The sequence below is a fragment of the Geotrypetes seraphini genome, chromosome 1 (genome assembly GCF_902459505.1).
Source record: "Geotrypetes seraphini chromosome 1, aGeoSer1.1, whole genome shotgun sequence".
In the NCBI taxonomy this organism is placed as follows: Eukaryota; Metazoa; Chordata; class Amphibia; order Gymnophiona; family Dermophiidae; genus Geotrypetes; species Geotrypetes seraphini.
Window position 1 is genome coordinate 455,196,243 of NC_047084.1, and position 22,861 is coordinate 455,219,103.

General features: G+C 45.3%; 1 protein-coding gene across 7 annotated transcripts in view; it reads right to left on the reverse strand.

Annotated features, from left to right (window-relative positions):
• HUWE1 (HECT, UBA and WWE domain containing E3 ubiquitin protein ligase 1) overlaps window positions 1–22,861 on the reverse strand; it is a 779,197-nt gene that overhangs the window by 754,615 nt on the left and 1,721 nt on the right. For all 7 annotated transcript variants that reach the window (XM_033921870.1, XM_033921880.1, XM_033921834.1 and 4 more), the window contains exons 2-4: window positions 22,676–22,849; window positions 4,977–5,075; window positions 4,664–4,870 (exon numbers count right to left, since the gene is read on the reverse strand). In XM_033921870.1, coding sequence (XP_033777761.1) covers window positions 4,664–4,870; window positions 4,977–5,075; window positions 22,676–22,720 — 351 coding nt within the window. In that variant the 5' untranslated portion in view covers window positions 22,721–22,849. The remainder of the gene's footprint in view (window positions 1–4,663; window positions 4,871–4,976; window positions 5,076–22,675; window positions 22,850–22,861) is intronic.

The following is a 22,861-nucleotide window of genomic DNA, read 5'->3' on the forward strand; positions in this document are numbered from 1 at the left end:
CCTAGGCTCGTAGGAGTACAGGAAGATTAAGATAGCCACCGTGACAGTGAAAACTGCTACACAGATGTGGCCAGAGAAAATTCAACAGGTCCATAATGTAGAGGAAACATGTTCCAGCACAGCCCCAGTAACATATCCCCAAATCAGACATTCAATAAATTGGCCTGTTGAGTAATGATAAAGACAGACACTCAGATTGAGATCAGAACCATAAACAAACAACAGGTACTCAAATGGAAAAGCAGCTACATGGAATGTGTACACCAATAAATGGAAAACCATTCAGGCAGTAGGGGAATCTAGTAAGCCGGTTTGGCTAACCAGCTCCCAGCTTTGTCCACTCTGCCCAGAAAGACAGAGGACGACACACTAGTGGTGAGGAGGAACTCTACCAGGAAGGAAACAAAGACACATGGGAACTACTTCATAGGACGTGCCAAAAAGTCCCCACAGAGATCCAGGAAGGGAAGCAAACCACCCTGGAGGAGATAAGGACAAGGAATGAAAATAAATTCCGTAGGGAAAGAAATGACTATACAAAGTCAACTCCCAAAGGAATGCATTTACAGAAAATTCCCTAATGGTGCAATTATGAAGGCTTTGCGAACCCCACTCAAGGGAAAAAAGCACATGTGATGAAGAAGCACACACCACTTCATAGAGAGATGGGGCGTAGTTCTGAAAGACATACCAAGCCTCTCAATCAGTCAAAGCCAAGACTATCAAGGAGTCAAAGTTGAAGGCCGAATACAGCTTGATGACTGCAAAGCTTTCCCATACCAGAACAATACCGACACCGGTAACAGCAGTAACTGGTGTCATGGGATAGGAGTCGTCAAAAGCAGAGAAAATTCAAGTGAAAAAGTCCCCGGAATCAAAAAAACTCAACCGGGCAGCACTAGAAGAGACGATGTCAACAGGGCTAACAACCCAAACAACTGGAATCACAGTTCAACATGTCGATGTCAACAAGAAAGTCCGACATCGGCCTGGATATCGATATGGACTGCAACATCGATCAGACATGATTACAGTAATATGACGTCGAGAGAGAAGTCGACATCAAACAGGGAGGTCGACACCAATTAGAAACGTCGATATCACCGACAGGAACACTGTTAAAAATGAAGAGCCTGTACCAATGGATACATCGCTGGTATCAAGGTGCAAGACTCCCTAGATGAAAAAAGCTGGTATCAAGCACACAGCACCACTGGAGCAGACGGGAAAAGACACCAGCACCGTTGGTCCATGACCGGTACCGATGGCGTTAAGCCCCAAGCAGAGAGAAAAGGACACCAGCACCATTGGTCCATGACCGGTACGATGGCGTTAAACCCCAGCAAACAAAGAGAAAAAGACACCGGTACCGTTGGTCCATGACCGGTATCCGATGGTGTCGTTCCAGAACAGAAAGAAAAAAGCACCGGCACCCAGGGGCCATGACCGGTATCATCGGTGTGGCTCCGGAACAGAAGAAAAGAAAGGGACACCGGTATCCTTGGCTCATGATCGATACCATCGGTGTCGCTCCACGCTTCGAAGATGAACATGCACATATCAAGACAGTCATCGACATCGAAGCGGAGCCAGAGATAGGACTGAAAAAGGTCGGCAGGGTTAGACTCAATGCTACAATGACCTGAAGTCTAAAGGAGAAAACCAACTTACCAAAGAAGAAGCATCACAGGTGCAGACCAGAGAAGCGGTGCTAGAAGTACGCTGGGTACCGGAACACTGGCATCGCCTGGTACCAGATTTCTGGTACCTGTTCACTGGCGTCGACTGGTGCCGGATTCCTGGCGGCGTCAACGGGAAACTGCTTCTGGAGAATACACATGAAAATGTGCTGAAGAGGAAAAAAGCAAGGGAAGAAAAAAACCGGCAAGGCCGAGGTCCCGAGATTGCTAAAATAGAATGGTGTCAGTGAAGACAAGTTCCACAATAAAACAACCGCGTGGAGGAAAAATGGGCAGGAAAAACCAGCCCGGGACAAGAGCCATGCAGAGGGGAGAAAACAAAATGGCAATCCATGAGGCCCCAATAGGCCAAACCGATAACGGTAAAGAAAAAAATAAAGTATAATTATTTTTTTTTTTTTTTTTTTAGAATAAACCTATCAACCACAGAAAAGAAGCAACTGACAGAAAGGCAGTAAAACCGCGAGAGCGGGAAGGCAGCGAAATAAAAAATTTTCAACAGCCATTGAAACGCGACTTCTTAGCTCCGTGGAAACTAAGAAACTGAGGGACCGCATGCCTACATCGGGCGGGAAGGTACTCGCACATGCGCAGTGTGGGTATCAAGAGCTTTTTCAAGTTCTTGAAGTGTCCGTACCAGGGCTCCGTCGGTGCCGTCACCCATCAGGGAGAATATGCTGCCTGCTTGTCCTGGGATAAGACAGAGTATGAGGTCGAGATACCAAAAAGGACTCAGCTCCTTGTAACAAGGTACCTCGAGGCACTCTGAAAGATAGTGTGTTGATTCATCTCTAGGCACTCTTAAGGACTCGACTCCTTGTATAGAGTGACTAGGTTGAGCTCGAGGCACTGCCAAGGACTCGACTCCTTGTATAGAGTGACAAGGTTGAGCTCGAGGCACTGCCAAGGACTCGACTCCTTGTAATACTGCTGAGTGCTCAGGCTGGACTGCAGGAAGCAGAGTCAAGGCAGGAGTTAATTTGGCAAGCATATTACCAAACTCCTGATGCAGAATAGTCCAACATATTCTGCAAAACCGGCACCGAGACCACTGAATCTGGTACATTTGGTGTCGCTAGTGTCTCTGAGGAAGACGACATCGAGGAAGAATGATGCCTCGATTTTCAGACACGTTTCTTGGGGAGCTTCAAAACCACCAGTTCTAAGGGTGGCATGTCCGGAGGAGTTGGTTTAGCTATCTTACCCGAGAGAGTCAGTGAGAATAATGGCTCCTCAGGAGAAGATTTAGCTGATTTCCCCGAAGATGAGGACTTCCTAAACGAGGAAGGTTTGATTAAGGTCGAGGTGAAAGGCGGTAGCCCCAAAGATTTCACTGGATTCGGAGTCAAGGTCAGTGTTGGAACCGGGGTCAGGGCCTTAGGTAAAGGCCTATCCATACCACCAAATATTTTGTCTACCTGAACTCGACGACGTTTAAGGGCATAGCATAGCACAGCAGGCACACAATGGTCAGGTCCTAAACACTGTACACACCACTTGTGTGGGTCAGTGAGGGAGATCGCGCGCTGGCACCGGCTACACTTCTTGAACCCTGTGACCGGCCGGGACATAGAATGAAAAACAGCCATGGCTAAATCGAAGCCCGCAGGCTGAGGCCGTGGAGTAGGCCCCGCCGTGACAGGAAGAAAAAAATAAACAGAATTTATTTTTTTTTAAGAAAATGAGACACGCAATAAACACAGCGACCCTGTAAGGAAAAAACACGAGCCATGGTGAGAGAAGGCACGAGTAGAACTAACTCTAGTGCAGAGCATCAAAATGAGGGCTTCTTGGCTCCGCAGAAAACTTAGAACTGAGGAGACATGCACCGGTCGAGTGGGAAGGCACTCACACACGTGTGGTGTGGCAGTCGCATACTTTCTAAAAGTTCTTCAAGCAAGTCTGCTTGCGAGGCTGTCCGCATCAGGGCTCTGTGGATGATGTCACCCACATGTAAGAATATGCTACCTGCTTGTCCTGGGAAAACCTTTGCTCTCTAAGAGAAACTCAAGGCCAGACTGAAGTTTGCCAGAGAGAACGCAAATACCAGGACTTCTGGAATAGTGTTCTATGGACAGATGAGTCTAAAATTGAATTGTCTGGACACCAGAAAAGAGCACATGTTTGGCATACACCAAATACAGCATTCCAGGAAAAGAACCTCATACCAACTGTGAAGAATGAGGTGGAACTATCATGGTTTGGGGATGCTTTGCTGTAGGACATAGCCAGCTCATCATCACAGAAACCACCATGAATTCTACCATGTATCAGAGGGTGCTTGAGGAAAATGTGAGGTCAACCATCTATAAGGAAATTAAAGCTGAAGTGGAACTGGACCCTGCAACGTAACAATGACTCAAAACATACAAGTCCACCAAGGACTGGCTGAAAACTAAGAAATGGAGAGTACTGGAGTGGCCGAGTCAAAGTCCTGATCTTGATCCCACTGAGATGCTGTGGGGTGATTAGAAACAGGCTGTACATGCAAGAAACCCTTCAAACATCTCACAGCTGAAAGAATTCTGCATTGAGGAGTGGGCCAAACTTTCCTCAGACTGATGTCAGAGACTGATAGATGGCTACAAGAAGCATCTCACTGCAGTTATTTCAGCTAAAGGGGGTAACACTAGCTATTAGGGTGTCCTAATTTAATAATCAATTATAACACATGTTTTTGTGGATATCTTTTGTTTCATAAATAAATCAAGAAAATTTTTTGTTGTTTATCTGCAATTACATCACTTTCTTTTCCAGAGATAAATAAAAAAAAAGATCTGACATTGATATGTGAACATTTCTTAAGAAAGAACTGAATATTTAATGGGGTGTCCTAATTTTTTCACATGAATGTAGATGCTAATGTTACCACCCTGCTAGTTCCGATACAGATTGAGGGGAAGCGGGGGTTAAGGGTGATTTTTTTGTTTGTTATATAAAAGGCTTCCTCCTACTATTCTCACCTCTATAGAACTGTACAAATGACGAGAGAAGCTATATTCAATAAGAAGGGCTGTGAAGTTCAACACTGCGAGCAGCAAGGCCTTTAGCTGCCCTCTTTCTGGACGGTCACACACCAGCATCCATGACATGTTCTCCACAGTTTGCCCAGCATCTGCAAGGATCCCATCGAAACGGTCCAGCAAGTCCACCCAGTGGTACAGCTCACACTGAGAATGAAACAGAAGATTTAAATGCAGCCCAAAACCATCTGCCAATACCTAGCAACAAAGATAACTTTTCTATAGGTGGGAAGAAAACTAAGATATTGCCTACCTTGCCAATGTTCCATGTTTTTATCTGCTGGAGTTCCAACAAGAGCTGCTCATCACTACAAATCTTTAGCTTCTCTATCAGAGTCCTGCAATCAGCAGGCTAGGAGTAAAGAGAAAAACTGGTTATTTCTCATCAAAAAGGGCTTTCCAATCAACAGAATGCAACAGCACCAACGCTGGATTACAACAAATGGGGTAGGAGAGCTAAAACCAAAAGGAGTTTCCTCTGCCAACTCAAACACCAAGTTAGCAATGAGTATCTGATGGCTCCTTTTCACTCTAGCATTCACAAGTTTCCAAACTGCAGTAATATTTTTGAGATTAAGAATTCAGTCACTGCCAAAGAAAGCTAGAAGGAATAAGATCTGTATGCAGGACTGTGCCAGCAAATGCTCAGTCCTTACAGAACCTGACTCGTCATTATTCGATCAGTCCTGTACAAATAGTAATATTCCTCCCACTTCCCCTCAGCAGTACACACTTAATTCTGCAGGATGTGAGCCAGAAAAACCAGACTGAAGGGGTGAGGGAGAGTAGGAACCGATTGTACATTGTAGCAGTGGCAAGTGTGAGGAAGAAGATGCTATGGATTGTTTAAGCTGTTGTGCAGCAGAACCACTGCGACCTATCCCACTCTTCCTCCCACTGCCACCCTTGCTGCTGCTTCTCTAAACCAGCAACAGCACCAAAAGGCCAAACTCTCCATTTGTGCAGTTTATCATTATCTCCCCCTCTGGCATCACTTCCTGTTCCAGGGCAGAACTGACAATGTGAATGGAGAATCCAGCTCCAAGGTGGTTATAGCTTTTGCCATTGCTGCTATTCTACAGAAGCAACAGCAACAAGGGTTAGATGGTGGAGAGGGGAACAGAAATGTGACAAACGCTGCATGGAAAGGTGGGGGGGGAAGAGGATATAGTTAGTACAGGGGTGTCATAGTCCCTCCTTGAGGGCCGCAATCCAGTTGAATTTTCAGGATTTCTCCAATGAATGTGCATGAGATCTATTAGCATATAATAAAAGCAGTGCATGCAAATAGATGTCATGCATATTCATTGGGGAAATCCTGAAAACCCGACTGGATTGCGGCCCTCGAGGAGGGACTTTGACACCCGTGAGTTAGTGAGAGTCTGGGAAATAATAGAAATGGAACATGAGCAGAGGTGAGGGAAAGATGGAAAGCTGTAGATAGAATAGAGTACAGTGGTACCTCGGTTTACGAGTTCACCAATTTGCGAGTGTTTTGCAAGATGAGCAAAACATTCACAAAATCTCGATTTGCGAGCGCCCCCCCCCTAACCGGCATTCCCCCCCGCCGCCATCGGGCACCCCCCGCTGCCATAGGGAACCCCCCCCCCCCCCGCCGCGACCTGAGGTCCCCCAACCCACCCGAACCCTCTTCTTACTTCAGTGTAGCCTCCGCACCAGCACTGGCACATCCTGCCGGTGCCCGAAGATCTGCCTCCTGTGCTGGGCCTTGAGCATGTGCGCAGACTAGTATCTGCAGTGCATGCATATTAGTTATTCCAGAACTAGTCATAAGACTATAGCAGAGAGTAAGACTGAACACATGGAAGCACAGTTACTTACCGTAACAGGTGTTATCCAGGAACATCAGGCAAATATTCTCACGTATGGGTTATGTCACCAACAGAGCCCTGGTATGAACCACTTTAAAAATGCATCGCCACTTTAAGACTTTAGAACAGGGGTCCCCAAAGTCCCTCCTTGAGGGCCGAATCCATTCGGGGTTTTCAGGATTTCCCCAATGAATATGCATTGGGAGCAGTGCATGCACATAGATCTCATGCATATTCATTGGGGAAATCCTGAAAACCCGATTGGATTCGGCCCTCAAGGAGGGACTTTGGGGACCCCTGCTTTAGAAAGTTCACGACAGCCCGAACCGCATATATGCAAGTGCCTTCCCACCTGATGTAGGGCACACAGTCCCTCAGTTAAGATAAGCCAGCTAAGAAGCCAACCTGGAGAAGTGAGTGGGTTGTGAGAATATCTGCCTGCTGTCCCTGGATAACACCTGTTACGGTAAGTAACTGTGCTTTATCCCAGGACAAGCAGGCAGCATATTCTCACGTATGGGTGACCTCCAAACTAACAGAAATAGGATGGTGGGAGTGTTGGCCTTTAGAAAAATAAATTTTGTAATACAGATTGGCCGAAGAGGCCATCCCATCTGTAGAAAGATTCAAGACAGCAGTGAGAAGTGAATGTATGAACTGAGCACCAGGTGGCAGCTTTACAGATTTCCTCAATGGGAGTAGATCTGAGGAAAGCAACAGAAGCTGCCATAACTCTAATTTTGTGGGCTGTGACACGACTGTCCAGTGCCTGTTCAGTCTGAGCATAACAGAACGAGATGCAGGCCACCAGCCAATTGGAAATCGTTCTCTTGGAAACAGGATGCCCCAACTTGTTTGGATCAAACGAGATGAAGAGTTGGGGAAATGTTCGATGAAGCTTTGTCCGGTCAATGTAATAGGCCAAAGCCCGTTTACAGTCCAAAGTATGTAGAGCGGTTTCTCCAGTATGAAAATGAGGCTTAGGAAAAAACACTGGCAGAACAATTGACTGACAGATGAAATTCAGTTACAACTTTTGGAAGAAACTTTGGATGTGTACATAGAACCACCTTGTCATGATGAAAAACTGTGAAGGGTGGATCTGCTACTAAGGCTTGTAACTCACTAACCCTCCTGGCAGAGGTGAGAGCAATAAGGAAGACCACTTTCCAGGTGAGCTGTGGCCATTGGTTCAAATGGTAGCTTCATCAAACTGGAAAGAACCACGTTAAGGTCCCAGACGACAGGTGGAGGCTTGAGAGGTGGTTTGACAATGAAAAGCCCCTTCATGAATCTGGAGACCAAAGGATGAACAGTAAGAGGTTTTCCCTCTACTGGTACATGATAAGCAGTGATAGCATTAAGATGGACTCTGATGGATATAGATTTAAGTCCAGAGTCAGACAGAGAAAGTAGATTATCCAACACCAATTCCACTGCCAAGGAAGTTGGATCGTGATGATGAAGACGACGCCACGAAGAAAACCTAGTCCAATATTTTTGGTAACATTGTTGAGTGGCTGGTTTCCTGGAGGCATCAATAATATGACGTACAGGCTGAGAGACATACTTCAGAAGAACTCAGCCCGAGAGAAACCAAGCTGTCAGGTGTAGGGATTGCAGGTTGGGATGCAGGACTGATTCCTGATTAAGAGTAAACAGAGTAGGAAATATTGGAAGGGGTATGGGCTCCCTGGAACTGAGTTGGAATAGTAATAGGGAGAACTAATGTTGCCTGGGCCACTGTGGAGCAATGAGAATCATGGTGGCTACTTCTCTCTTGAGCTTTAACAGAGTTCTCAACATGAGAGGAATTGGAGGGAATGCATATAGAAACAGGCCCATCCAATCTAGGAGAAATGCATCTGCTTCCAGACGAAGAGGAGAGTAAAGCCTGGAGCAAAACTGGGCAACTGGTGATTGTGAGGAGCTGCAAACAAGTCCACTTGTGGAGTGCCCCATTGAGCAATGATGTACTGGAGAGTTGCAGAGTCGAGAGTCCATTTGTGAGGTTGAAGGATTCTGCTGAGGTTGTCTGCTAGGGAATTCTTCTCCCCTTGAATATAGACAACTTTTAGGAAAAGGTTCTGAGCGGTAGACAAGTCCAGATTTTTTGGGCTTCCTGGCATAACAGGAGAGCGCCCATGCCTCCTTGCTTGTTTATATAGTATTGCTACTTGATTGTCTGTGCGAAGGAGGAGGACTTGAGAGCAGAGTAGATGATGAAAAGCCTCGAGGGCATAAAACATCGCTCTGAATTCCAGGAAATTGATGTGAAATTTGCGTTCCCTGGCGGTCCAAAGATCCTGAGTCTGAAGATCGTCCATATTAGCCCCCAAGGCATAAGGGAAATCGTCTGTCGTGATGACCTTGTGATGAGGGGGTAAGTAAAAAAGGAGACCTCTGCAAAGATTGGAAGAGGTCATCCACCAACGGAGAGAGTGAGAGAGGCAAGGGTCCACTATGGAGTGCGAAGATGTAGCCTTGCCAGTGGTGTCACATGGACAGTGGAGGCCATGTGGTCAAGAAGAACCACCGTCTGGCAGAGATGAAGAGGAAGCAGTTGCTGAAAGACGTATGAGAGCCTGAAGGCGATCTGGAGGAAGAAACACTCATGAGTGTCTAGGATTGCCCCAATGAACTGCTGACGTTTAGTTGGAACAAGATGTGATTTGGGGAAGTTTACTTCGAATCCTAGAACCTGAAGAAAAGAAATGGTCTGAGAAGTTGCTTGGACCACTTCCTGAGATGACACAGCCTTGATCAACCAGTCATCCAGATAAGGAAAGACATGAAGGCCGTGGGAACAGAGAAATGCGGCTACTACAATGAGGCACTTCATGAAGGCTCTGGGAGAAAATGGCAGGCCGAAGGGAAGGACCTTGTACTCATGATGACATTGATTCATATGGAAACGGAGGTACTTCCTGGAAGCCGGCTGAATTGGAATGTGTGTGTAGGCTTCCTTGAGGTCCAGAGAACATAGCCAGTCGTTGATTGAGAAGAGGATAAAGCAGGGTGAAGGATAATAATAATAACTTTATTCTTCTATACTGCCACAGTCAAATGACTTCTAGGCGGTTCACATCGAAGAAGGCTGGACAACCAGAGAATTACAGAATGCAAGAAATGCAGGTACAACTAATTACATAAGAAATAGATAAAAGGAAAATATGAATCTTAAGTATGTGGTATAGATCTCATATATGCAGCCCAAGGAATCAACTATATTTATAGTTGATCAATTTGTGAAATTTAGAACAGATCTGGACAATGAGGCAAAATGCAGAATGAGGCGAATTACAGAATAAAGCGAGTTACAGGATAAGGCGGATTACATGATAAAGCGAATTAAGAATAAAACTGGACAGTCGGCGAATTACAGGATACAAGTAGTGAGGCTAGAACTTATTACAACCGAATGGCCACCAGAGCAGCAAAACTAGACAGACAAATCACCAATCTGCTGTCTTCAACCACTAACCTTCGGAAAGGTTTCACCAGATCGACCACAACAACAAAGGTCCTTAATTTTCGGGGCACTGACTTCAAACGCATGGGAGACTTCGTCCGTCGGGCACTGCAAGACCATGCCGAAACCAATAATGTAGAGGCTATGTGGGCGAACCTGAAATCTACCCTATATGAAGCAACAAATCGCTATATAAAAACAGTAAGCAAACGACGGAGGAATAACAGACCCCAGTGGTTCACTACAGAAATCTCGGACCTCGTTAAGAAAAAGAAAAAAGCATTTGTTTCCTACAAACAATCAGGAAGAGGAGCAGTCAAAGAAGACTATCTGGCCAGGTCCAAAGCTGTCAAAACGGCAGTCAGAGAGGCCAAGCTTCGAATAGAAGAGAATCTAGCAAAGGACATTAAGAAAGGGGATAAATCCTTCTTCAGGTACATCAGTGATAGGAAAAGAAACACAAATGGGATAGCACGCCTTAGGAAAGCAGACGGGACTTATGCAGAATCAGATTCCGAGAAAGCCGAAAACCTGAAGTCATAATGCCACTGTACAGATCCATGGTGAGACCCCATCTCGAGTACTGTGTTCAATTCTGGAGACCACACTACCGGAAAGATGTGTTGAGAGTTGAGTCGGTTCAGCGTATGGCTACCAGGATGGTCTTAGGGCTCAGGGATCTCACGTATGAGGAAAGGTTAAAAAAATTGTGGATGTACTCACTGGAGGAGCGAAGAGAGAGGGGGGACATGATTGAGACCTTTAAGTATATCACAGGGCATATAGAGGTGAAAGATGATATCTTCAGTCTTACAGGGCCCTCGGTAACCAGAGGGCACTCGCTGAAAATCAGGGGAGGGAAGTTTCAAGGTGATGCTAGGAAGTATTTCTTCACCGAAAGGGTGGTCGATCATTGGAACGAGCTGCCTCAGCAGGTGATTGAGGCCAGCAGCGTGTTGGATTTCAAGAGGAAATGGGATATTCACGTGGGATCTATAGGGGAGTAGAAGTCAGGGAGTGGGTCATTGGTATGGGCAGACTCGATGGGCTGTGGCCCTTTTCTGCGGTCAATTTCTATGTTTCTATGTTTCTATTAAACGAATACTTCTGCTCAGTCTTTACCTGCGAGGCGCCGGGGTCCGGTCCACAATTGCAAGCAAGGCAAAGCTCAGAAGACCCGTTCTGGAATTTCGAGATTACACCCAGCAGCGTCTACTGTGAACTATCAAGACTCAAAGTGAACAAAGCCATGGGACCGGACAATCTACACCCCAGGGTGCTTAGAGAGCTGTGTGATGTCCTGGCGGAGCCATTGTCTGTGCTCTTCAATCTTTCCTTGAGGGCGGGAAGAGTCCCCTTGGACTGGAAAACAGCCAATGTAATCCCACTCCACAAAAAGGGCTGCAGGACAGAGGCTGAGAATTACAGACCGGTGAGTCTCACATCCATAGTGAGTAAACTCATGGAAACACTAATTAAGCATAAATTAGATACGATCCTGGACGAGAAGAATCTCAGGGATCTCCGCCAACATGGATTTACCAAGGGCAGGTCCTGCCAATCCAATCTAATTAGTTTCTTTGACTGGATAACAAGGAAACTGGATGTGGGTGAGTCCCTAGACGTCGTTTACTTGGACTTTAGTAAAGCTTTTGATAGCGTCCCGCACCGCAGACTATTGAACAAGATGAAATCAATGGGACTGGGAGAGACATTAACTACATGGGTCGGTGATTGGCTAAACGGTAGACTTCAGAGAGTGATGGTGAATGGTGCCCCTTCAAAAACATCAGAGGTGATCAGTGGAGTGCCGCAGGGCTCGGTCTTGGGCCCGATCCTCTTCAACATATTTGTGGGAGATCTGACTCAGGGGCTTCAGGGTAAAATCACATTATTTGCCGATGACGCCAAACTATGCAACATTATAAGTGAGAACACTTTACCAGATAGTATGACACAGGACCTACTTCTATTGGAACACTGGTCCTCAACTTGGCAGCTAAACTTTAATGCTAGAAAATGTAAGGTCATGCACCTCGGCAGCAGGAATCCATGCAAAACTTATACACTTAATGGTGAAACCTTAGCTAGGACCAAGGCGGAACGTGATTTGGGGGTGATCATTAGCAAAGACATGAAGACTGCCAATCAAGTGGAGAAGGCTTCATCAAAGGCAAGACAAATGATGGGTTGTATCCGAAGAAGCTTTATCAGCTGGAAGCCCAAAGTTATTATGCCGTTGTACAGAGCCATGGTGAAGCCTCATCTGGAATATTGTGTACAATTCTGGAGGCCACATTACCAAAAAGATGTACTGAGAGTTGAGTCGGTTCAGAGAATGGCCACCAGGATGGTCTCGGGACTCAAAGACCTCCCGTATGAGGAAAGGCTGAATAAATTGCAGCTATACTCACTTGAAGAACGTAGAGAGAGAGGAGACATGATAGAGACGTTTAAATATATCACCGGCCATATTGAGGTGGAGAATGATATCTTCTTTTTTAAAGGTCCCTCGGCCACAAGAGGACATCCGCTGAAAATCAGGGGTGGGAAATTTCATGGCGACACCAGGAAGTTCTTCTTCACCGAAAGAGTGGTCGATCGTTGGAATGAACTTCCGCTTCAGGTGATTCAGGCCAGCAGCGTGCCGGATTTTAAAAGGAAATGGGATACACATGTGGGATCTCTAGGGAGGTAAAAAAATGTAGAGGGGATACACATGTGGTATCTCTAGGGGGGTAAATTCAAGGGGGTGGGGTTGTTAGAGTGGGCAGACTAGATGGGCTATAGCCCTTTTCTGCCGTCATCTTCTATGTTTCTATGTTTCTATGTAACTAACTACAAAACCTTCAAAAAAGAAACAAACACACTACTCTTCAAAAAATACATAAATCCTATTTAACATGACCAGTTCCTTACCAAGCTCCACCTACCACTCTGTCTACTCCTATCAAATCTAAAATGTTCAAAATTCCCAACATGTACAGCAGTTACTTACCGTAACAGGTATTATCCAGGGACAGAAGGCAGCTATTCTCACATATGGGTGACGTCACCGACGGAGCCCGGATGCGGACGCCTCGCAAGCAGACTTGCTTGAAGAAACTCGAAGTTTCGAGTCACCCGCACCGCACATGCGCGAGTGCCCTCCCGCCCAGCGCAGGGCGCGTCTCCTCAGTTCAGATAGCTAGCAGAGAAGCCAACCAGGGGAGGTGGGTGGGTTGTGAGAATAGCTGCGTGCTGTCCCTGGATAACACCTGTTACAGTAAGTAATTGTGCTTTATCCCAGGACAAGCAGGCAGGTATTCTCACATATAGGTGACCTCCAAGCTAACCAGAATGGGATGGTGGGAGTGTTGGCAATTTAGGAGAATAAATTTTGTAATGCTGTTTGGCCAAACTGTCCATCCCGTCTGGAGAAAGTATCCAGACAATAGTAAGAAGTAAAGGTATGAACCAAGGACCAAGTAGCAGCTCTACAAATTTCTTCAATAGGTGTAGATCTGAGGAAAGCTACTGAAGCTGACATTGCTCTGACTTTTGTCTTTGTTTTGTTCTATTTCTATCATTTAAATTTCTCCAGAATTCTACTGTTCAACGACTCCCCCTTCTGCTTCTATTCCTTTCTCTCCTCTCTTCTACCTTCCAAAGTATTTAGATCAATGCTGTCTTGTTAAAATGTTTATTTTATTTTTCCTCTAACTCTACTTTTCACTTCTCTATTATCCTCCAGGTACTTTAGTTAGATTGTGAGCCTTTGGGACAGTAAGGGAATTTTTCAAGTACCTTTCTTATTTCTAATCTTAATGTATATTTTCTGTAAACCGCTTAGAACCTAACGGATGTAGCGGTATATAAGAAATAAATTACATTACATTTATGGGCTGTGACTTTACTGTGAAGGGGCATAGCAGAGATACAAGCCGCCATCCAGTTGGAGATGGTACGCTTAGAAATAGGATGGCCCAACCTATTTGGATCGAAGAAAACAAAAAGTTGAGGAGCAGTTCTGTGTGGTTTGGTGCGTTCCAAGTAGAAGGCTAAAGCACGTTTAGAGTATGAAGAGCTGATTCTCCAGGATGAGAATGAGGCTTTGGAAAAAATACTGAAAGTACGATGGATTGGTTGCGATAAAATTCTGAGACTACTTTAGGTAGGAATTTAGGATGAGTACGAAGAACCACCTTGTCATGATGGAACACAGTGAATGGTGGGTCAGTAACAAAAGCTTGCAGTTCACTGACTCTTCGAGCGGAAGTGAGGGCTATGAGAAACACCATTTTCCAAGTGAGATATTTCAGATGAGCCTTATCAATTGGTTCAAATGGAGGCTTCATGAGTTGAGAAAGGACAACATTGAGGTCCCAAACCACAGGAGGCGGTTTGAGAGGAGGTTTAACATTGAAGAGTCCTTTCATGAATTTGGAAACCACTGGATGAGCAGAGAGAGGTTTCCCTTCAATAGGCTGATGGAAAGCCGCAATTTCACCGAAATAGACTCAGATAGATGTAGACTTGAGGCCAGAATTGGATAAGTGCAACAGGTAGTCCAAAACAGAAGATAAGGAGGAATGCTGAGGTTCCTTATGATGAGAAAAACACCACGTAGAAAACCTAGTCCATTTTTGGTGATAGCATTGTCTAGTGGTAGGCTTTCTAGAAGCTTCTAAGACATCTCTTACAGATTGAGAAAACTGGAGAGGAGTTACGTTGAAAGATACCAAGCTGTCAGGTGTAGAACCTGCAGGTTGGGATGAAGCATAGATCCTTGACTCTGTGTAAGCAGAGAAGGAAAAACTGGTAGAAGATGAGCGCCCCAAGCATAAGTCGAAGAGTCTGTCGTGAGGACCTTTTGATGAGGGGGCGTTTGAAAAAGTAAGCCTCTGGTAAGATTGGAAGAGAGCATCCACCAATGGAGAGACTTCTTCAAGGAAGGAGTGACTGAAATGTGTTGAGAAGGAGGATCGCAAACTTGCGTCCATTGAGATGTCAGGGTCCACTGAGGAATTCTGAGGTGAAGTCTGGCAAAAGGAGTCATGTGTACTGTGGAGGCCCATGTGACCCAGAAGTACCATCATGTGTCTCGCTGAGATGGAAGAGCGGGAAGACACTGTGTGACAGAGCTGTACAAGAGCCTCCAGACATTGTTGAGGAAGGAATGCTCTGAGTTGGACAGTGTCCAGAACAGCTCCAATGAATTGTAGATTCTGTGAGGGCTGAAGTTGAGATTTGAGAAAGTTGATTTTGAATCCCAAACTTTGTATGAACCAGGTAGGGAAATACCTGTAGGTAGTGAAATACCTGAAGACCATGGTTCCGGAGAGCTGCCGTTACCACTACCAGGCACTTGGTGAACACTCTGGGAGACGAGGCCAGGCCGAAGGGTAGTACTCTGTATTGAAAATGCAGATTTCCCACCCAAAATCTGAGGTATTGACGGGAGGCCAGATGAATGGGGATATGAGTGTAGGCTTCCTTAAGATCCAGAGAGCATAACCAGTCATTTTGCTCGAGAAGGGGATAAAGAGATGCCAGGGACAACATTCGAAACTTTTCTTTGACTAAAAATTTGTTGAGAGCCCTGAGATCCAGAATGAGTCGCAGATTGCCCGTCTTCTTCGGAACAAGGAAGTAACGGGAGGAAAATCCCTTGTTCTGCTGTTCCAAGGGAACTGGTTCGATGGCATGGAGAGAAAGCAGAGCTTGAGCTTCATGAAGAAGAAGAGCGGTCTGGGATGGATTGGAAGTTCTGGTGGAACCTGAGTGAAATGAAGATAGTATCCTTCCCTGATGATGGTAAGTACCCAGAGGACGGATGTAATTATTGTCCAAATGGAGACGACCTCCTATAGGGGGAAAAGGAGACAGAACGGTGGAGGTTATGCTCTGTTGTAAACAGTCATAAAGGCTGAGAAGCCTTAGATACAGCAGAAAGTTGGGGTTTCTGTTGCTTCTGAGGTTGTTGTTTTTTCAGAGGAGGGTGAGTATGAGGAGCCGGCTTTGGAGCAAAACGCCTTTGATAGATAAGAGCAGGGCGTGCAGGCTTGGCAAAAGCTGGCTTTGGTTTAGGTCTGACTATAGAAGCAAATGATTTTTCATGGACAGATAATTTCTTGGTGGCTGCCTCGATGGATTCATCAGAGAGGTCGTTGCCCTCACAAGGAATGTTAGCTAAGCGGTCTTGAAGGTTAGAGTCCATGTCAATGGTACGAAGCTAGGCAAGACGATGCATAGCTACAGAGCAAGCAGCCACTAGGGCAGACAACTCGAAGGCATCATAAGATGATTGGAGGAGATGCAGATGTAATTGAAAGAAGCAATGACTTTCTGAAACTCAAAATGCATTTGGTTATCCAAATAATCCAAAAACTTTGGTAGAAGAGAAAGAAGAAATTCAAAGTAAGTGATGAAATAAAAATTATAATTGAGGACTTTAGAGGACATCATAGCAATCTGGTAGATGCGAGGTCCGAATTTGTCCATAGTTTTCCCCTCCCTTCCAGGAGGAACTGTGGCATAAACCTTGGAAGGATGGGACCTCTTCAAGGAGGATTCAACAAGCAGGTATTGATGAGATAACTGTGAGTTGTCAAATCCTTTGCGATGCACAGTTTTATACCTAGAGTCCAATTTTCCTGGAACAGCTGGTATGGAAAAAGGTGTTTCCATGCATCAACCAAAAGTCCGATTCAAAAGCTTATGAAATGGAAGCTTAAGACACTCTGCCGGAGGTTGAGGAAGATGCATGACTTCTAGATACTCCTTAGAATACTTGGAGCCAGTATCTAATTGAATATCCAAGTCTACAGCCATCTGTCGCAGGAAAGACGAGAAAGATAGCTGATCTGCCAATGCTTTGCCTCGAGGACGTCGAGGCAGCCTGTGTTGAAGAAGCAGCTTCGGCAGGGAAAAAGGCATCAAAGGAACCTGGTGACTTGGACGAGGCAATCCAGACCGGAACATCCTTAAGGTCCAGCATCAGAGACCTCAAACAAGGAGTCGGTGGTCTGGTCGAGGTTGGAGTAGATCGAGGCTTCAAGAAAGATGGTCTGTCATGAGAAGAAGAACGATGCCTGGAAGGATGCCTCGATGAAGGCCTCGAATGTCGGTGAGAACTGTGTCTGGAACCAGATCTCTAGGATTGAGGAGATTTCTCCTCGTCGACGTAGGCAGCCGATGCCGATATATGAATAGGACTAGAGGCTGTAGATCGAAGCTCCAGAGGCTTGGTTGAGGAACCTCGATGCACTCTCAAAGAATCTGCTCCTTGTTTAGAGTGTGAGGATTCTCGTCGAGGCACTCGCAAAGAATCTGCTCCTTGCTTTTTGTGCTTGGATGGCAGACCAGACACTTGCAGAGACTCTGCTCCCTGCAAAGAGTGTGTAAGTTCAGACGGGGCAAAGGAAGCGGCTTGACCTCGCGGGAGTCTGCTGAATGACAAATCCAAAACTTCACCTCACTCTGTAAGAAGAGGAAATAAACAATTCACTTGCTGAATCTCAAACCTGAGATCAGCTACCTCTGATATGTTGTAAATTTCAACATTTAAAGTGTTCCATCATCTTCTAATCTTTTCAGAAGTAAGACAAACCAGTTGCATCAGATAATTCTTTCATTTATTTTTCTTCCATATTGCAGAGATACTAGCATGCCCCCGACGGGACCCATTTCGCCCAAATAGGGCTTTTTCAAGGGTTCACAGTGGGCGCTCTTTCTACAGCGTCCTCACAGTTCCAGTGCTAGATCTGCCGGGAATATATCTGTCAAGAGTCGATTTACCTCACTTTCATCTTCATACACTTGTGGAGTCTGCTGAATGCCCAGGCTGGATAAGAGGAAGCAGTTTGGGTCCCATGTTAGTAAGGAACTGAATAAACTGCTTCTCTAACATGGTCTGGAAAGAAGCCGGCAAGGATGGATCCGCGTCTGAAACCAGACCACCTGCTTTGGCTGGAGGTTCCTTTGAGGTAGTGTGTGTGTTTCACCTTAGGAGTCTTGGACACTTTAATCACCACCGGCGGAACCGACTACTGAGCTATCTAACCCGAGGAAACAGGGGAAGATACAGCAGATGACGTCGAAGCAAGAGCCGCAACAATGACAAAGGTCTGATGAGTTTCGAGGTGGAAGCAGTAGGCGCAAAAGGAGCCTCGATGGAAGTCGAGGCCGAAGACACCTTCGAAGTCGAGGGATCAGTAGGAGACTCCATCTCGAAGAGCTTGTCCACCAGAATGCAACGATGCTTAAAAGCACGAGGCTGAAGTGTTTGGCAAGGCAGGCACGACCTAGGATGATGTTTCGGCCCAGGCACTTGAGGCAGCGTACGTGAGGGTCCGTAAGAGATCGCGCGCTGACACTTGCTACACCTCTTGAAGCCCATAGCAGGCCGGACACAGATAGAAAAATAGCCGCAGCAAAATTGAAGCCCTTGGGCTGCGGCCGAGCGGCCTGTCCCGGAAAACGAACAGAAGAAGAAATTTATTTTTTTTTTTTAAACTAAAATAAAAGAAATAAAATAAAATAAAACAGCGATTCGTGAAGAAAAAAAAAACACAAACCGCGGTTGAGAGAAGGCACAAAGTGAACGAAGTTAAACGCAGAGAGTCAAAGACGGACTTCTCGGCTCCGTGGAAAACTGAGGAGCGCGCCCTGCACTGAGCAGGAGGGCACTCGCGCATGCGCGGTGCGGGCGACTCGAAACTTCGAGTTTCTTCAAGCAAGTCTGCTTGCGAGGCGTCCACATCCAGGCTCCGTCGGTGACGTCACCCATATGTGAGAATACCTGCCTGCTTGTCCTGGGATAATACCTTAATTTCTCGACAATTTTTATGTAATCCGCCTTGAACCGCAAGGTAATGGCGGAATAGAAATCACTAATGTAATGTAAATAACAAGAAATAGTTAAAAGGGAAATATGAATCTTAAGTATGTAATTTATGTCTCATGAAGCAACCCAAGGAGTAACGCTGAACAATCAGCGAATTGCAAAATGCAGAAAGTGAGGGAACATATTACACAGAATTTGACAGAGGGAAAATATAACTTTGCAGGTAGCGAGGCTACTGTTTAGGAGATGAATTTGTCAAAAAGTACAGTTTTAGTTGCTCTCCAGAAGGCGCCGTACGTCAGCCTGGCTCCGACTAGAAATTTGTTGAGAGCTCCGAGATCCAGGATGGGTCTCAGTCCTCCAGTCTTCTTGGGAACTAAGAAGTAACGGGAGTAGAATCCCTGCTGCAGGAATTCAGCAGGAAAAGGGATTGAACCTCCTGCAGAAGGGAGAACTGTGCAAGGTCCAAAGCAGACTCTCTTGGAGGATGGTCTGGTGGAAGGGTTTGGAAATTGAGAGTGTAACTCTGACGAATTATGTTGAGGACCCAGAGGTATGATTTTATGAGCTCCCAGAGAGCTATGAAAAACTGAAGATGGCCTTCGATGGGCTGAGGCAAAGTCTGTAGAATGCTGACGTTGGCTATGTTCTGAAGAAATGTGTAAAAAAGTCTGAGCAGTCTTCTGAGGGGCAGCCTATTTTTGCTGCTGCTAACGCGGTTGTTGTCTGTCTCCTTGGTTGAGGTGGAACAGGAGCCGCAGACTTTGCTGCAAACCTTCTCTGATGTGAGGATTGTTGCCTGAAAGGACGAGAAGGTTGTATTTTCTTTTTGGGCTTCACCAAAATGTCCCACCGGGTTTCATGGGTAGACAATTTCTCAGTAGTGGTATCAGTAGATGCACCAAAAAGCTCATCCCCCAGACAAGGAGCATTGGCCAACCTGTCCTGATGATCGACGTCCAGCTCAGAAACTCGAAGCCAGGCCAGACATCTCATGGCAACTGACACTCGGACCATATCATTTATGCCATAATATGTCCATGCAATAAATGGCATATAGGTATGTCGACCAGAGCATTTAAAACAAGACTTTCGGAACATAAATCTAACCTCAAACATAAAAAACTTACAGCACCCCTGGTCGAACATTGTTTACAAGCAGGACATGTTTTTGAAAATCTAAAGTGTTTCTGTATCGACAAAATGGAGGCTTCACCAAGAGGAGGCAATAGACAAAAGCGATTGCATCAAAAAGAATGCAGATGGATTTTCAACATGAACACTCTAAAACCATCTGGTTTAAATAACTCTATTGACTGGTATGCATTTTTTTAAATACCGAAGTCTAGTAGATTTGCAAAGAAGGGTCATAAGATGACATCATTAAATAGTCATGACGTCAAATTTTGATGTTTATTTAACACATGCGCAGAATCGGCAACGGGCCGACGCCATTTTCTCAATTCTGTAAAAGCAGATTGAGCTATACACGGTGAGTACCGCTATTCAATAATTATACTCGGTTTTAATCCTTTTAAATTCTTGTAAATAAAAAATTTTTAATCGAAATTCTCTCATTATTACAGCTTGATGCGAACAGACCCCTGAAGAAGCCATATTTGGCGAAACGGGTCCCGTTGGGCCACCTATTCAAGCTTAAGTTACTAACATTAAGTAACGTTCAGCAAACAGCCAGCCAATATATAAGATAAGTGTCATGTTTCACCACTTGTTCTTGTAATGCTGTCTGCTGTTTTCACTAATGCATGTATAAAAAAAGCTTAAAAAATAACATAAAGTATAACATCATTAGTATCTGTATGCCCGATGAAAGAAAACGTGCAAACCTGCAAACTGCCTTTCCAGTGAGTCATCTGACCGCTGTGCAGCACAGGTATCTGAGGGCTACAGTTCTTTCTACTGAGTGCTTACAAGTCCTATCTTGTTTTGCTACAGTATCTCTCTGGGACTTGACACCATTGCTTTGTAAAGTAGTGATCATAATCTAAACCATGCAGAAACTCCTTAGACCATCTAGAATCAGCTTGAAGGGGAATGGACATGGTCTCAGACATTTCTTGCAAAAATTTGGAGAAGGAAGATTTCTCAGACAAAAAAGGAGTATCTAGAGAAGGTTGGTGAATAGAACCCTCCTCTGAAGAACCTTCATGCTCAGATAGAACAGGTTCTTGATCTGAATCCTCATAGAGATCTGAATCTTGCGTTGTTAGAAGTTGGTGTCGAGTGACCAGTACCGAAGGATCAAGGTGCTTCAACTTCTGCAATGCCATTCCAGACTGCACCAGCGTCGAGTCAGGTGTTGTCAGAGTTGAAAATGACCGGTGCTAGTGAGTTGTAGGTGTCGGTTCCTTCACAAGAAGTTGCGGCACCGGTGGAGACTCCACCGTCAGTGCAACTGGTGTCGAAGGCTCAGACCAGACTGGCACCGGAGGAGTCGATGTTGACATGGGAAAAACTTGAGTCAGCAGCAGCAGCTGTAGCTGATCCGCAAACACAAGTACCGCTGGCATCTTTGCCGGTACCATCGGTGCGGCTCTATGCTCCGACGATGAGGATGCTGATGTCGAGGCACTCACCGAAATAGGAGCGGAGTGTTTTTGGGTCTTCTAAAAGTCGGCAGGATTTGGCTCACTGCTGTTTTGACCTGAAGCCCACAGGGGGTGGGGGAAGGCTTCTTAGCCAGCTTACCCACTGAAGTTTTTGACACTGAAGATGGTTCCACCGATGTAGACTGGTGCGTGTCAATTTGCCCGGTGCCACTGACATCGGCAGCGGTGTCAAATCGCCCTCCATTGTGACACTGAAGAGGAGATGCTGCTGAATCAGGTGGTTTTTAAGAGTCCTCTTCTGCAGCAATGAACAGCAGGAACAGGTTTCAGGACAGTGCTCGGGCCCTAAACACTAGATACACCCATGATGTGGATCAGTTACAGAGATAGAGCGAGCACAACGTTCACACTTTTTGAAACACGTCTGCGGGCGGGACATTGAAGGAAAGATGGTCTCAGCCAAATTAAAATCAGAGGCCAAGGTGAACAAACAGGCCCCACAGGACCAAATCCACAAAAGGAAAAACACAAAAATTTTTTACCATTTTTTTACTAAAACGAATTAAAGAAAGAAAATAAAGACAAAACTGACTAAAAAGTCAGAAATCCGCACGAGCAGGAAAGCAGCGGAGAAAAATATTTCAACAGCCATTGAAAAACACAACTTCTTAGCTTCGCGGAAACTAAGAGACCACGTGCCCTACATCAGGCGGGAAGGCACTCGCGCATGCGTGGTTCGGGCTATCGCAAACTTTCTAAAGTCTTAAAGTGGCGATGCACTTTTAAAGTGGTCCGTACCGGGGCTCTGTCGGTGATGTCACCCACACATGAGAATATGCTGCCTGCTGGTCCTGGGATAAAGATTAGTTAACAGACAAACACATAGGGAAAGTACATAGGTTATGGCTCATGGAATTCTTTCCAACTTTCCTGCAAATGTGCACTTACGTATCAAGTTCAAGTTTCAAGTTTATTTATGGCTTGATATACCAACCATCACATGTATCTGGACGGTTTACAATATTAAAAAATTAGAAAAATCTAATAAAATTTAAGATTTAGTTAAAATAAAATAAAAGGGGGTAAAACTAGGACTAAGACAGATTAAGACTTGTTAGGTGCTAGGGGATAGGGAAGTTTTAATTACACTCATAAGGTAATGCAATGGAAAATATTTGTTCACATCAACTGTCTTTAGAGAGAATATCGAGGATGGTGACCAAGTTTGGTAGTAATACAAAGATTACTTACCGCCTCCGTGGGAGTTTTCTTCAGTTTAGTCCTGTCTACTTTCATGGCTGTGGAAATACTACTTCCTATAGCTGTATGGAGAGGTGAAGGAAATTGCTGAAGGCACGACACATATAGGATCTTGTGATAATGGGCCTTGTAGGATCCCTTAAAATTGCTTCTGATAATTTCAGCCTAGAAAATAAG